The sequence below is a fragment of the Euphorbia lathyris genome, chromosome 7 (assembly GCF_963576675.1).
Source record: "Euphorbia lathyris chromosome 7, ddEupLath1.1, whole genome shotgun sequence".
NCBI lineage: Eukaryota > Viridiplantae > Streptophyta > Magnoliopsida > Malpighiales > Euphorbiaceae > Euphorbia > Euphorbia lathyris.
The window spans coordinates 45529568-45546808 of NC_088916.1; the positions used below are offsets into that span (position 1 = coordinate 45529568).

At 34.0% G+C, this 17241-nt stretch overlaps 2 protein-coding genes across 2 annotated transcripts; one reads left to right on the forward strand and one right to left on the reverse strand.

The window, feature by feature from the left end:
* The first annotated feature begins 111 nt into the window (after positions 1 to 111).
* Positions 112 to 984, forward strand: LOC136200597 (cold and drought-regulated protein CORA-like). The gene is made up of 2 exons (XM_065990975.1): positions 112 to 223; positions 298 to 984. The coding sequence occupies exon 2, from the start codon at positions 298 to 300 to the stop codon at positions 748 to 750; it is 453 nt and encodes a 150-aa protein (XP_065847047.1). The 5' UTR covers positions 112 to 223; the 3' UTR covers positions 751 to 984.
* Positions 985 to 1801: 817 nt separating this feature from the next.
* LOC136200962 (acyl-CoA-binding domain-containing protein 3-like) lies at positions 1802 to 5454 on the reverse strand. The gene is made up of 5 exons (XM_065991466.1): positions 4342 to 5454; positions 3407 to 3512; positions 3218 to 3318; positions 3066 to 3135; positions 1802 to 2104 (listed from the first exon to the last, which is right to left on the reverse strand). Exons 1-5 carry the CDS (start codon positions 5187 to 5189, stop codon positions 2093 to 2095), a joined length of 1137 nt encoding a protein of 378 aa, XP_065847538.1. The 5' UTR covers positions 5190 to 5454; the 3' UTR covers positions 1802 to 2092.
* Between the last annotated feature and the right edge of the window lie 11787 nt (positions 5455 to 17241).

Genomic DNA, 17241 nt, shown 5'->3' on the forward strand with positions numbered 1-17241 from the left:
CTTGTCACGCAAATGGCTCTGATCACCAGAAGGAGCTCACACGATTAGAGTCGTCACTCACACCCTCACAAACCATTGAATCCGCACCTCACCCATATACCAAACAGAACACGCCGCTATATATACATAAATATGCTTTTAACTACCCCTACACTACACTTTTATTTATTTCTAATTCCACTCCAATCACCTGCCCACCATTTAAATTTCAGAAAACACAACGGTAAAATCTTCATTTTTCATCTGCTCGTATCTCTTTCTCTTTTCAGGTTAAAGCTAATTAACTTTTGGTAACAGATGGGAAGAAAAGATCATGTGGTCTCATGGGGTATCGCTCTTTTGGGGTTCGGGCTTTGTAGTTTGATGCTTGTTGAAGCCATGGATTTAGACGGGACTTCAATGAATCCCAAAACCCATATGACTGATGATGAGGCTAAACAAATGCATGTTGTAAAGCGCAGCTATCGAACGTTAGATAGTGGTTACGGGGTAGGCTCAGGCTCAGGTGGTGGCTCTGGCTTTGGTATGGGTGGCGCTGGGGGAGGATCATGGCCTGGTCCTGCAGGAGGTTACGATAAAGGAGGCTCTTATGGAAATGGTGTGGGCCATGGTGGTGGTTTTGGCCCCGGTGGAGGGTATGGTGCCGGAGAGGGTGGTTGGAAGGGTAATGGAGGAAATGGATATGGTGCCGGTGGAGGTGCAGGAGGTTACGGTCCAGGCAGGGCTAATGGGTTAAACAACAGGTCTTAACTTAACAGGGTACATATATAGTATAGTATTGCCAATAAGGATGAAGATTCTCCATATCTAGTAGTAATATATATCTTTGCAAGTTTGATGCTACGCTAAAGTAGAAATCAAAGCGATTCAAGTCATAAATTTCAACTAATATGTTACTTATTATAGTCTAAAACCATTATTTTTGTATTTTCAGTTCACATGATATTATAGTGGAAAAAAAAATAGTGGAGTTTGCAGTTGAAATCTCTCATCTAAAGAATCATCTGATAATTCTTCAACAAATAAAGACTAGACTAGCTTCATACATGTATATTTTTATTATTTTGTATTTTATTAAAGACATTTCTAAAATTAAAGAGTTGGTATTTCAGAAGTGAGAAATTACCGTCGGTTATATATAAAGACAAACTTCTAAAACTTAATTTGTTCCTAGCCGATTTAATTGACATTCAAGTGGTCATAATCAATAAAAGTCCAAATATTGTTATTATCAAACTTTAGATGCTACAAAAATACAGAATATGCTAAACAAATAATTATTAAAGAATTGGTTGCTCTAAGAAATGTGGATCCAACTGCCAGGACATAAAATAACAACACAAGACAAGACCCATGAGAAAAGGAAACGTTCTTCATAGTTGTATTTATTTATTTTGGATAGTTCAAACATGCATAAGTCCAACTCCAAGTAGGCAAGATAAGCCTTATCTAGAACCCCTATCCGACTGCCTATAGGCATACCAAAGAATGCCGCATCAACTAATTAACACTGAGAACTTCTACGATGGATCGGGTGCAATGGACCCGACCAATGAAAAAAAAGAAAATCATGCTACCTCATTAGGAGATGATTGGTGTAAGGAAAGAAAGTACACAATTGTCACGTTTCTGTTGGCAAGGTCCAATGAACCGGGACCATAATAGAATTTCTCATTAACACTATCTGAAATTCTAGAATAGAATATACCAAGATTATATACTTGAATAAAGTAGTTACTGTTTTGGATTCTAAAATGCATATATTTAAGAGAAACGACTCAAGTAAACTTAAAAATATAAAGAAATAAAACCATAAATGCAGTCGCATCAATGATCCCAACCATCAGGTTAGTAATCCAAGGAAAATAAGTTACAGCAGGTTTTATATATACAAATGGATATGCACAAATATATAAATATGTTCACATCACCACCAAGCATTTAGATCAACACAGTGTAGAAATGTTACTATAGACAGGCACAAGAAGGTTACTTGCATTATACCATTCAGCACATTCTTATTATTCGCACTCAGATTCATTTCTGCTGAAGAAATTGAAGAACGCCCCGTGGTTGGAGACAAATACACATATCATTCTTTAGCCTGCAAAATTCACATTAGAAATTGTTATATGCAGTTAATTGATTTGTTCTACTAAAATTACTCTAAGCATTAACTAATCAAGAAAAAATTAACGGAATAACCGACAGAACTATGTGAGAAAAGAAACATCAATTTACGTAAAATTTCCACGAATAAAGAATAGATCACAGAGAGGAAATAGTACTAATCTCATTCTATGATCTTTAGGTCATCAGCTCAACTCACCTGGGTATATAGGATAGAATTGAGGAAAAATCAGAAAACGAGAAAGCATGATACTAATTAACTCACCTAAGAGATACAGATCATGTATTCCAGAGTCAATTTTCATGCAATAAAACCAAATTAATGAGGTAGTCATGGATTTTACCAGGTTGGCATTAGCTGAAAACTGTATAATTGGGGCTTTAACCAAGCAAACTAACCGAAAAGGTAAAAGAAGACTTGTAACTATCATATTACTTAGTTAAACAAGAATGAAGGAGCCTTGAAGCATCCTAGTAAAAAAAAGGAATTCTATAATTGTTAAATGAAGTGAAGAAATGACTTTTTCGGGTATGTACAGAACAGACAAAGTGAATCAAATCGGATGATTACACATCTTAACTAAACCGTTGAGCATTTTAGAATTAAACAAAGAAAACCTCACATAGATATATGTTTTATTATCAATATTTTGATGAATGGGCTCACAATTGAACTTGCAAATCTCATAGCATATATATTATATATAACAGCATTATTATGGCCTTTAGACTTTGCCGTGTTGAACTTATTAATAAAGCTCCAAAATTTTCATTTAGCATGTCATTGGTGCAAAAAAATGAAGATTGATTGAATTTGAATCCCTGCATAGTGCATATATACATGTACAACTTCTTTGTGTTGTTTATTAGTACCCAGTTGCAATTTTGTGGCAAGATTAAGAATAGCACATAGAAGAAAATGCAGTATAATATACCAAGCTCTCCAAGTTTGGCTCTCCAGTCAAATCATCTCTCGCAGTACTTGGTACGTCTTCTGCATTTTTGCTGGAGATAAGATTGACAGAACAAGTGATAAATAAAAAGCCAAAACATGAAATATTTCAATAGAACAAATTCCAATTTATACCTTTGTTCTGTATAATTTAGATGATTGTATGAAGGTATACTTTTATCTGAAGTCACGACCCCTATAGTTTCCACTTCCAATGGTTCTGGTTTGCCATCACCCTGAAACATAACCATTAACCGGATATGATATAGGTTGAAGTTAATGCAGGAACAGAGAGTGATCGATATAGATGAATCACAAACTTACAACGAATTTATCCTCTTTCCAAGCATGGACGTTATCTGACACAAGGGCAACATACTTCTCCATAGCCACCTCAGGACTCATGTTTCCCAGCCTTTGCCAAGCATTCCTTGCACAACGGAACCAGTGCTCTCCATCACTCATACATAGCAGCTGTCAACCCTGTTATTATAACTAACTATCAAACTATACCATGTAACTTGGTATAGGCAGGCCCTACGGTGTTCTTTTCTACATTCATTTGTTTTCCTAAGGTGGAAATCTTTCCTGATATAAAACACTATACAAGTGAATGGCTTCCTGAATTTTCTATTTTGTCTGGCAAGCTTTGTGAATTTGGCAAGTGGATAGGCACAAAAGGAAAAAAAGGCAAATGAGGCAATTGTTGGAAGTTGGAACTACAAACGGACATATCAGATTTTCCATGTGAAGACAAACAGCATATGTATAAGTTTTTCTCGTTGCTAGTCAACATTTTAGCACATGTAAGCAGGAGGGGAAAAAGACAAGAAGATTTAAGGATGACACTTTGCATTTAGGTGTCCCATCGTGGATTACTAGTCTTTTGCTTCTATGATTTTTGTTAGGAATTAAGCTTTGGTGATTTTGATGTCCACTAAGGATTGCCATAATAGCTCGTCTCATCTTTGCACTTATCTTCTTTATGGATTTGATTGGCATTTTTAACTTAAATCTTAACCACGTTTTACTGATTTTCTAGTCTTCTGTATTACTAAATTTTGACCTAAAGTTAGTCTCCTAGGAACTTAAAATCCATAATCAAAGTTTCCTTCTCTCAACTTTAGCTCTGTGATCAAGTTTATGCATCTAAACATTCATTCAATCATTGTAACAAACAGGAATATAAATTAAAAACAAAAGAAGCAGCAGCAGCAGAATTATAATAGAGGTGCATTAGGTAGCAGAAAGTTTAATACCACTTAGCACGAGCACCGACTTTGAGAGGCATAGGCGCATGCTCGCGACATGGCCCTTCCGTAGCTACCTTATGAAGCCCATATAATTCCATTTGGACATCGCTTCCTGCACTTGTCAAATCTTCATCCTCCATGAACTTAGTTGCCTTTGCAAATATATTCTCCAATTCACTCCTTTCGATTCCCTCCCAATCATCGTCGTCGCTATCAATCTTTATTTGTTTCTCATCGGCTTTTCTCTTAGCTTCAATATCCTCAGCCTGAATCTCCTCAGATTCTTCAATAACATCCTTTTCAACGGATAATTCCATCCCGATTTTTATGTTTTCTTCAAGCAGATTATCATCACCTACTATTTCTTTCTCGTCAACAACCTGCTCTGCTAGTTTAATAGCAGTATTATCCTCAGGGAAATTTACTCCAAATTCGCTGTTTACTTGAAACTCGTCGACGTCACTTCCCGAGATAACCTCTGAAATTTCTTCAATTGATTTTGGAGGCAATTCGCAGCATTCAGCTTGAATAACTTCATCGCTTTTAGCTGATTTCTCAATTTCCTCAACCTCAACCGATCCTTTTAAAATTCTATCGATCATTTGTGCTTCTTCTGCAACGAATTCCACTTTCTTTTCACTCTTAAATTGATCAACCTGCAACCTCTCACAATACTGTGTATCCTCCTCCGTAGTATCTCCAACAATGTTCCGATAAAGATTTTGAGTCTCTGACACCTGTGGATTGCGAGAACAATCACCACGAGCCATAGCCATTGAAACAAGTTTCGCTATAAGAAAAGAGAAAAAAACAGCAATAAGAGCCGTGAGAAGGAGTTCTTGAAGCAGTTCCATGGAATTATTCAGGGATCGAAAGGAAGGGAAAGAAATAGAAGAGGATGGTGATGTTTGAAAAGATCAGCAATAGATATAGAAAGGGAAGAAGAAGAAGAAAAGTAAGGAAGAGAGAAAGCTGAGAGGAAGGGATATTTGCAGAGAAGAGCAAAGCATATTCGGCTTTTGAGTTTGGCAAGCAGGTGTGGGTCACGGAGGTGTCCGAAAAGCGAGCAATAAGCCAAAATGGAGTTGGGACTTGGCTATCTTTTTCCTTTCCTCCCGTAATGATTCTTTAACGTCACTCGCCGCTTTTTTATTCATTCCTCTTTACTTTTCTTAATTTTTTCAAAACTCCCTGTTATGGTTTTGTTTATATCAGAAAATTTTATGTGATTTTCATTTTATTTATTTGAACCTATTGGGCGTGTGGTTCACCTGTTCGTGTCTGTTGTTGCTGGTATTTCGGAGTTTTACGAACAATTTTTTTTTTCCTTTTTAAAATTAAAAGATAAAAAGTAGTTCTAAAAGATGCAAATAAACATACACTTATTCTACTTATGAGTTATTGGGTTTTTCCACCTTACTTGTGAAAGTAAGATGTGTTTGTTAGAATAAATTTTATCATTTGAGTTAACTTCGAATCTAATGAACCCTATTAATGAAAAGATGACTAATCATTTCCCAATAAGTTGATTTGCATCTCATTTTCTTTGTCGGATCCATTGAACTAGGTCCATCATTTAATTTATGAGCTCATAGTTATTGCATCTCCATTCTAACCTTAGCTTGATGTAGAAGTGGAGATTATTGTGTTTTCTCGCAACAGTTATGGAAGGGAAATAGTGGGTATTTGGTGGATACAAGCATTCTGTCATGTGCGGTCTGAATGCATGTGCCAAGTCGAATGTCTAATGGGCTGAAGGAAAGGTTCGCAGTCAAATGGGTTATTTTATCGCATCTTGTCACTAGGCGAGACAATTAAAAAGGTTCGCAAGAAGACTCAAAATAACCCCAACGACCTTCTCAATACAAAAAGGAGTTGCCAAGAACGACAAATGAGGCCCAATTGTGATAGAAATGTTCCTAAGTCAATGAGAGTACAATTGGGTCTTTAAACATTGACTTCGACTTCACATAGTTGACGGGAAACATGTGGTTATGTCTGGATAAAGTAGGGATGACAACGGGTACTCTACCCGTGGGTATCCGACTCCAATGGGACTATATGTACACTATATAAAAGGATATGAGACGGGTATGGGATCAAAAACCATTACCCGTTAGGGTAATGGGAATACCCCTCAGATACCCGTTGTCCGTAATAACTCTTTTATATATTAAAAAATATTATTGTGTTTTAGATGTGAGATTTGAAAACAAACCTTTTGTTTTTCGACCGTTAAGTGATACCACTAAGGTACTTTATTTTTATTGATTAAGGTTCCATTTTTAGATGGATGGTTTGTTAAATTTGTAATATTTTTTTGTTTTATTTATTGATTCTTAACGGGTAAGAGTACACGCGGGTACCCGTGAATTAAATGGGACGGATATGGGATGCAAAACATATACCAATTAGGGTAATGAGACGAGTACGAGCAAAATAAGGACTTTTTCGATTGATACTATTAAAATCACTCTTGACGACTTCAAAAATGACATATTTTAAGAACTACTAATATTCTAAGAAACTTTGATTCTTCAACTTTTTTATTTTGAGATTATTTAGATGATGTTTGGTAAAGAGAGAGAAAGTTAATGTTTAGAAAGAAAAAGTTCCAAAAAAGATGATTTTTGAAAATAGAAAATATAGTTCCATAGAAAATATGACATGTCGTTAAAGATGGTTTTAATAACATTAATTCAAGTGCGAAACCTCAATCCTCGTTTTGACAAAAAGTAAACCACAATCCTTTATCTGAAAATTAGTGAAACCACATGGGTTTTATTTGAAATTTACCCTAATTAAAATGAATCATAAACAAATATTTTTAATATTTTCAGTACCTTAATATATTCTAATTTATTTTAGAATATATTTTGTTTTAAATCAACCTGATTATAGCTCAATCCTATTAGTTTATTTTTTTAGTTTATCTAAATTATATATATATATATATATATATAGTTTATTTTTTTTATATTCGGGTATTTAGTCGGGGTTCGTTAAGGATCCTCGTTTGGGACATTTGGGGATGGGAACGGGGATGAGAGACTTATAACCATACGCGCCCCATCCCCGACTATCGAAGACAAAATAAAAACCATCTCCGTCCCATGGGGATCCCAAACGGGAATTCTCCGTCTCCAACGTGGCAATTCTCCAATAGGGATGCGCTAGTTCTTGACTTCTTTAGATCTCACGAACCCTTAAAATAATATTAAGTGGAAATACAAACTCACGGTATTTGACGAGAGAGGGGTTATTGAAGATTTAAAAATATGATAAGGGTTTTTAATAAAAAAATTTTGGGATAGAAAATACTTATATATTGTATTAGAAGAACAAGTTCAAATACAAAAGCGACAATAGCAAGGAATAAAACCCCACTCAAATATAGGCTAAAACCTAATACAAAAACTATAAAGGGAATAAACAAAATCACAAATGGAATAAACAGACTACAAATAGCAAAAATACCATAAAAGGTACAACTAAAATAAAAACACAACAAATCTTCTACTTCTCTTGAATCCAAATCTGCATGAAAGCAATCACAAATCAATCGTCATCATTTAGTTTCTTCCGGCTATTCGGATCTAAGTCATTTCTAATGGTGCAACCACATAGATCCATGGATCTATATATAAGATAATACGCTTCCATTCTTACTAAATCCGAAAAACGTGTAAACGGAAGAGTTATAGCAAACAAATGATAAAAGTTAATTCCCTGGTTTGATAGAAGGGGGATCTAATTGAATTTGAATGTATAGTTTGAGGGCTAAATTTGATTCTATACCTTCTTTATATTTGCAACAATTCCATTTCAAAAATTTGTCTTGTTTTTTTTTTTTCATTTATTTGGTTTCCACGAACTCTTAAAATAATATTACAATATTAAGTGAGAAGATAAGTTCACAGTTTTTTTTAATGAGAGGGGGTAGATGGGAGATTTAAAAATAGGATGATGTGTAGATTGATGGTTTTGAAATAATGGATATCTCATTGATTTTGAATGTATAGTTTTAGGTTTAGTTAATGGATATTTCATGGATGGACTGTTTTAAAAGAAGGGTAACTAAATTATTAATTTTGAATTTGTGTATATTATATTAGTTATTCTTTACACATTATAACGTCATTGAATTTTGATAAAACTAACTATTTCGTCCTTCAATTTTTAATTTTTATATAAAATAACAAGTTTACGCTTATATCACTAATTACTTTTCACATATGTTTAATCAACATATTTTTATTTATAATGAAAATTAATATTAGTAATAAAATTATATTATATTTAATTTATTTTTAATTAAAAAATAGATAACTAATTTTATAATAATTTAGTATTTTAATTTAAATATATCTTAATAAAATATTTATTTTATGTTGTGTTTGTTATATATGTACTGAATTTCTTTTTTTTTTATGAGTAAAATTAAAATTTATAAAGTAATTACTAATTAATTAAATATATATGAAAAGTAATTAGTGATATAAGGGTAAATTTGTTATTTTATATAAAATTTATGGATGGAATGACTAAGTAGTTAGTTTTGTCAAAACTCAAGAACGTTATAGTGTGTTTTTTTAAAAGAAAAACACAGGGACTAACTAGTGTAATATACACAAACTCAGAACCCAACAAATTATTTACCTTTAAAAGAATGATGAGTAATTGATTTTGAATGTATAGATGAAGGGTTAAATATGTTAGTAATAATATATTATAGGGATAATATGTAAAAATACCCCTAACATTTACACCTATGAGCAATTTTACCTCTAATGTTTAAAATGATACAATTTTACCCTTAACATTGGTAGCCAATAAACGTTGACAAATTTGGTCAATTTAAGAAACTATTTATCAAATTATCTTCTAAGTCACGAATCTTGTCATTTACACTTCACATGTGCGTCATTTTACCACTAATTAGTAACAAATCATAAAAATATGATTAAACGTAAAAAAAAATTGACCCAACCTGCCAACTTTGTGGTAAAATTGCTTTTGGCTACCAACATTAAGGATAAAATTACATCATTTTCAACATTAAAAAATAAAAAAAAAATCTGCCTATAAATGTTAGGAGTTTTTTTCAATGTTATCAGAACCGGACCGGACATCAAACCGGATTGATGACCGGGTCATGGGTCACTTGGTCGGCTCGGATTGGTCGAACCGGATGACGTAATAAATAAATAATATTTATATATATTAAATATATATAATTAATTTAAAATTATTTTTATACAATATATATCCAAAATAAATGATAAACAACTTTTGGTTTGTTATTTTTTTTTGTTAATTTAAGTCTTAAATATATAACGAATAAATTAAATTCAGAATAAATTGAAATATATCAACGTATTCTATGCCATAAGATTTTTTTAAAAATATATTATAAACTCAAAACGGACAAATAATGATTGAGAAATCGATGCTCAAAGTGAACCACTTGAAATGGTTTGGAAAAAGATAAAATGAAATTAAATATTTACATCCCACGTAGGAAATAAAGGAGAAACTTAACTAGTTTATAAGTACATTGGCTTTACAAGCCTATAACCAATTACTAGGGAAAAGGCTCTCTCACGCGCAGGGGTGCAATCGATTAACCATCGGGTTAGGGGCGCACCCGCACGACGTGAGCGACGCGACTTCCGCACAGTATTCAGGTTCCATAACTTGACCCCTTTTACTATTTGTTTATTTTCATTGTGTTAAAATTAATTTTCCAAAATAATTTCATTGTGCCAGTCCTCCCAAACTTGTTTATCATTTATTTTCATTGTGCTAAAAAATTTAAATTTCCAAAACCAGGCACCAGCCCGCCCAAACTAAAATTCCAGCCTCTATAGACCCGGGGTCACACCGGGTCCCGGGCCAACCCCGGATCTCTCCGATTATTTCAGCATTGAAATAACCGGACAGGTTCGGACCGGCTTCCTCGCCGACAGGACCGGCCGGTCTGGTTTTTTTAGGTTGATGATAACAAAAAATTGGGATTTTTTTTTTTTTATGCGAAGGGAGAGAGATGATAACCGAAAAATGGGAGAGATGATTTTGTTCCTGTGAAATGAGTAAGATGAAGTAAATGAAGAAACAACCTCTACCACCCCAACAACAATACTATTATACATTTATTCCATCACCAAATCACATCAAGTGTATCTTGATTTCTTTTCATATCCAATTTTGATTTTCTATTCATAAGATTGACCAAATATTATACATTCAACATAATTAAATTCAGACTTTTTAAAATATGATAAATTATAATAACTACTAATAATATAAATATCTATTCTATCAAAATAATAATAATAATAATAATGTAATATTGAGAGGAAAAATAGAATCATAATTTCATAAATTAAAAACGATGGATTGAAAGGCAGAGAAAGGAGTGACAGCCAACAGAGTCGTTTTTTTTTCTTAAACATAAATATTAATTTAGGGTTTGAGTTAAAATAATTTGTTTTATACTGTAACTAATTAGAGTTAGGGGGTGTTTGTTTCTCTACTTTTCAATTGCTTTTTGCTTTTAGTCCCTAAACAGGAAATATTAAGGTGTTTAGTTAGGAGTAAAATATAATTGCTAATTGCTGTTTAATATGGAATCAGTAGCTTTTCGGAACAACAGCAAAACAATACTTTTCCTATTTAAATTCTAATTTGAGTAATTTTTTCTTATAAATACCCTTCTATTGTACATGGTGAAAGTCAAACTTGGTACAACACATGCTATTTCTTTTTCATGCTACTCTACTTTGCTAATTAATGCTGCAGGTCTCACTAAGGTAAGGCTATTTTTTTTCAATTAAATTGTGTGTGCTTTCGTGGGTTTTTTTTTAATTAATGATACTGATACAGATAAAAATCATGAAGAAACTAAAACAACTCAGATGAATGTAATAAAAAAGACGAGATTGTTTTAAGGCTATTTGGAGATAAAATTTAATCTTTAAAATGTACAAATATTATAGCATTTTTTTTTTTTTGAAGAATTATAGCATTTTCTTAGTACAGTTTAAATTTCAATATATATGTATATATTATTTTTTGTAATTTTTATTTTATTATTTTGATTATTTTTATGAATTTTGAAATTAAATTTATTATTAATTGATTGATTGATTTAAAACATGTCCATATTAGTCATTTCACATACTAGCAATAATATGCAATCATGATTTTACCAAACACTAATAATGAAACAACAACATCAAACAGAAAACAGTAGGAGCAAACAGCAACAGCTGAACCAAACGGGCCCTTAATCTAATAATCCAATAAATGGAATCCAATCCAATCTACACTATTTATCACATATTAAATTTCTAACATATTACCACTAAAGTTTTTAATAATATTGTTAAGGATTTTTTTCTTAATAATATACTTTTTTATATATTTTTTTTTTGATAATATGAATTGATTTTTTACTTTTTAGATGGTTTATATATTTTATTTACAATTGTTAAATATATTATTGTTGTTAATTAATCGATTTTAATTTTGAACTGTGATTTGAAAATTTTAACCAAACACTTAAATCAATTCGATTTTGATTCTGAATTAAACTAAATAAAATAAGTAATAAATATTCTGAATTATTCTCATTTGTAAAGTAGTCCAATTTCAAAATTTGGAATACAAATTTTTGTATAATTTTGATTTGATTAATTAAAAAATAGTAGTAATAGCTTGTTTCAAAAAAAAAAAAAATAGTAGCAATAGCAAGTGGTAGAGAATTGAGAGGAAAACGTAATGGTTGGGTGGACTTGGGAGCATTGGGATGAGTTGGAGAAGTGGGGTCCAGCACTATGGGTTCTAATCTTGATGAGTGAGCTCCAGCTGTATGGATCTCTCATTAAGCTTTGGCAATTCAATCCTAAATGTCTGCTCCCATCATTATATTTTGCTTTTTCATCTTTTATTTAAGGCAAATGATATATACAACCCTAAGGGACGTATATAAGCATTAATTATTCATGTGTTTTTTTATATTTTCAATAAAAAAAGAGAATTAATTATATTGGAAATATAACAATATATTATAATAAATGTATTTAAATATTTAAATATTAAAGTATCAACAAATTTTAGGTATTGAAAAATAAAAATAGCACTAATAATAAGCATTTTAAGGTTCTTATTTATAGCCCTTAGGGCTGTAACCCTTTATTTAATTATACACTCATTTCTTTTGCCTTATAAATAGTACGACTTGAGAATGGAGTCAACTACTAATCATACTGTTCAAATAGGTGAGTTATTGATTAGCTTTTGAAGCGTAAATTAATACAGAGTAAACAACATGGAATAACTCGAATCACAAACTTATATTAATGGTCACGTTGTTTTCACATCATAATTATTCAGGAAGACGATCTAAGAACGAAGTCTTCTCGTATAGAGAGAAGAGGGCACCAAATACTAGAGAGACTGAGAAAATTTATTCTCTTAATTCTCATGTCTTTATATCCAACCATGAACCCCTTTATATAGGTTAAGGTTTCCTTATTCAATAAGGATAAGATAATATTAATTATATATCAACTAGTATTCTAATTTTCTTGTTAGACTAGTATTCCCATTAAATAATTACTAAATTAGATAGGAGTCATGCAACTAGAATTCCTAATTATAGTAATGTTTAGGTGTTCTATAAACCTACTCAACTAAACTGTCTCTTATACTGTAAAGAGTACGATATGTATTCAACTTCTATAGTGAATAGTGCTATACATGTTTATTTCTTGTTTCTCCAAGATATGGCATCGTTTCCTAGCCAATGCATGGATTTTATCTCATTCAAGTCTCCTGCCCAGCCTACACTCGTGTATCCTCTTAATTGCATATCTTTACCTTGATAACATAAAGAATAATCGGTTGTACCTTTGAGATATTTCATAATTCTCTTGACAATGGTCCAGGGTTGGACTGAGATCCTCCGTATGCCAACGACATGATAAATATTGGGTCTAGTACACATCATTGCATACATCAAACTTCCAACATCACTTGAATATGAAACATTCTTCATATGTTCAATATTTGTTTGTGTTTTAGGACACATTTCTAAACCCATGGAATTCCATTTAGACATAGGGCTTATATTGAATCGTTCGAGAATCTTGTTGATATAAGAATTTTAAGCCAAGGATAACATTTTCTTAGAACGATCTCTTGAAATTTTAACTCTGTGGATATATGCAACTTCACCTATGTCTTTCATTTCAAAGCTTGAATTCAACCAATCTTTTACTTGATTTACATATCTAATGTCATTTCTTGCTATAAGGATATCATCGACATACACTGATAAAATGACAAACCTTTTTCCAGAGTGCTTAGTATAGACACAATGTGATGCGGAGCATCTCCTTTGAAGATCGAGTCCGGGCGAGGAAAGTCGGAGGAAGAACTAAGCACGAACGATCGAGCGAGTAAAGGGGCCAAAACAGTGCCACATAGCAAGTCAGCAGCCAATCCACACTCCATTTGGATTTCGACACGCTCCGCTTGAGGGAAGGCACGCTCCGCGTGAATGAAGGATTGATCCGGAGAAAAGTCAGAGACCAATCCACGCAGAGCTTGGAATTAGGCGCGCTCCGCGTGGATTCGTTTTAAAGAACATGCTCCTTACTCCAACTTCCTCCTTAATTACAACTCTGTCACTCCCTATTTACAATTCATGCCACTCACTATTTACAATCCATGCCACCCCTTATTATTACCCCCATTTTACCCCTAACCTTACTCTTTTAATTAATTATGTTAAGCTAGCCTTTTATGTAATTTTCCATTTAGGTTTTGAGGTGATATAAATTCATCTATTTCTCTTTGTAATAGTTAACTTTTTATCAATCAAAATTAATCATCTTCTTCAAGAAGCTTTTGTTAAGGTTTGAAACCTTCAACAATAGGGATTTCACTATTCCTATGGATTTAGTCCATAAAACCCGAGATTCACTCCTTCTAGTTTAGCTAGAGAAGAACATCTTTGTTAGTTTACGATTAAAACTAACACGTCCTGAAACCGATCTATATCAGTTGGTATCAGAGCTGATCGTTTTCCTAACGGAGACTTATTTCGACTATGGATCAACCAAGTTCATCTCTACCACCCGAACAAACCGCCAACAAGGGATTGGAAAATCTCAAAGCCATCATGAGAAGGTATGAAGCAACTTCTAGGGAGGATTTTCGGGTGCTAAACGAGCAAATAAGGAAGCTTACGGCATCTTTGGAGAGTCTCAAGCAAGGATACCGAAATGGTTCCCAACCAACCATAGAAGTTCCTCCTAAAGATCCATCACCAATCTTTTCTCCTTTACATATTGAAGAGGTAAATCCTAAACTTTCAATTTCTCATATTGAAGTTGTGGGTAGTCCTATTGCTAGGAAGAAATTGGATGTTTGTGATGTTGTTTGTGATGTTGGAGTGGATTTAGATTCTTCTTGTGAATTTGTTGATAATGAAATTGTGGAGGAGGATTTAGATTCATTTGTGGATGGGGAAGAAGGGATGCTTGTATGTGAGAACATGGAGGAGGTTGAATTTGTGTGTGCTAATATTGAGAAAACCCATGTAGCAATGGATGCTCCCTATGTGTTTGATAAAATTCCCCTTGAACATAACTTCATTGGTATGCTTGAGGGAAGTGAGGGCATTGATTTTGAGGGAGAGGAAAGTGAGTTTGGACTTGTTAATCTCTTTGAGGAGAATGAGGAAATCACATTATATGTAGAGATTGATGGCTATGGTGATGGGAGAGATGTTGGTGGTTCAACCATGTTGGGTGGTTACATGTCTTTTAAGTCAAGCGGCTTAGCACGTGAATTAGTCGGTTTGAGTTATAGAGAGAAGCAAATGGAAATGATAGGTCATGGGAGAGAACGGATTGAGGACAAAGAGGATATTGAAATTGCATATGATCATGAAGAAGATGAGATAGAGAAGGGAATTGAGGAGGATGAGCGCCAAAACGTTGAGTGGAACCAGTATGGGGCCACTTATGAAGAAGACGAAGGTGGAGTTTACTATGATAAGGGTGAGCTTCAACACGTTGAGTGGGATCAACATGAGGCTCCTTATAAAGATGAGGAAGGTAGATTCCATTGTGATGATGAATTGGAGGACGTTGAACGGGACCATAATGAGGATAACTATGAGTATGATGGGAGTAGGTTCCGTCATGAAGGTGAGTTTGGGAATATTGAGTGGATCCGAAATGAAGAAACTTATGATAGTAAAGAAGGTTGGCTCCAAGATGAAGATGAATCGGAGAGTGTTGAGTGGGGCCAAGTTAGTGAAGCGGCAACTCTAGAAGTCGAGAGATTGTTAACCCAATGCAAAGGAGTTGATACAAGTGTCCTTGGGATCACCATTGAGTGGGTTGAAAAGTGCCGCTGGGATATTCCATTTGATGTCGTCCATGAGCGAGGGGAAGTTGTGACCAATGTCCATGTTCGTGAGGTGGAGATCAATGAGGTCCGGGGTTGGCCGGTTCAACATGTTGTGGGAGTATGGAGGAGCCTCCAAGACATTATGAAGGATTGGTTTGACCAACTTCACCTACATATTCCGTTTAATATCGGTCGAAGATTAAAGCTAGTATCATGAGGATGAAACCCGGGGTGAGGCACTAGTTGGAATGTGGGGAATGGTTCAAGGAGAAGGAGAATCCAGCAATAGATGGAGTAGACTTCTTGAATTCATTTCGAACAACACCTTGGTCTGATTTGAGATCTTAGGTCCGCTCGAAATGAACACGTCTCATCAATACGTGGCAAGCAACTTGGGGTCAAGTTCTTTTTAAGAGAGAGTGTATGATGCAGAGCATCTCCTTTGAAGATCGAGTCCGGGCGAGGGAAGTTGGAGGAAGAACTGGGCATGAACGATCAAGCGAGTAAAGGGGCCAAAATAGTGCCACACAATAAGTCAGCAGCCAATCCACGTTCCGCTTGGATTTGGGCTCGCTTCGCTTGGATTGGGCACGCTCCGCTTGAGGGAAAGCACGCTCCGCGTGAATGAAGGATTGATCTGGAGAAAAGCCCAGAGACCAATCCACGCGGAGCTTAGAATTAGGCATGCTCTGCGTGGATTCGTTTGAAAGAACTTGCTCCTTACTCCAGCTTCCTCCTTAATTACAACTCTGCCACTCCCTATTTACAATCCATACCACTCACTATTTACAATCCATGCCACCCCCTTATTATTACCCCCATTTTACCCCTAACCTTACTCTTTTAATTAATTATGTTAAGCTAGCCTTCTATGTAATTTGCCATTTAGGTTTTGAGATGATATAAATTCATCTCTTTCTCTTTGCAATAGTTAACTTTTTATCAATCAAAATTAATCATCTTCTTCAAGAAGCTTTTATTAAGGTTTGAAGCCTTCAACTATGGGGATTTCACTATTCCTATGGATTTAGTCCATAAAACCCGAGATTCACTCCTTCTAGTTTAATTAGAGAAGAACATCTTTGTTAGTTTATGATTAAAACTAACATGTCCCAAAATCGATCTGTATCACAATGATCTTATTCAATTAGCTTGAAGTCATTCGATATCATTTCATTATAAAATAGAATATGCCATTGTCTATAAGACTATTTAAGGTCATATATCTATTTGATCAACTTGCAAACCTTTTGTTTGTTGCCTTCTGTGATGAAACCTACAGGTTGATTTATGTAGATCTCTTTGTTTAATTCTCCATTGGGGAAAGCAGTCTTTACATTCATTTGGTGTAATTATAGGTCTAAACTTGCCACTATTGTTATAATAAGTTGTATTGATGTAAATCTCACAACGGGGGAGAAATATTTCTCGAAATCGATTCCTTCTTATTTGCTATAACCCTTACAGACAAGACGAGCT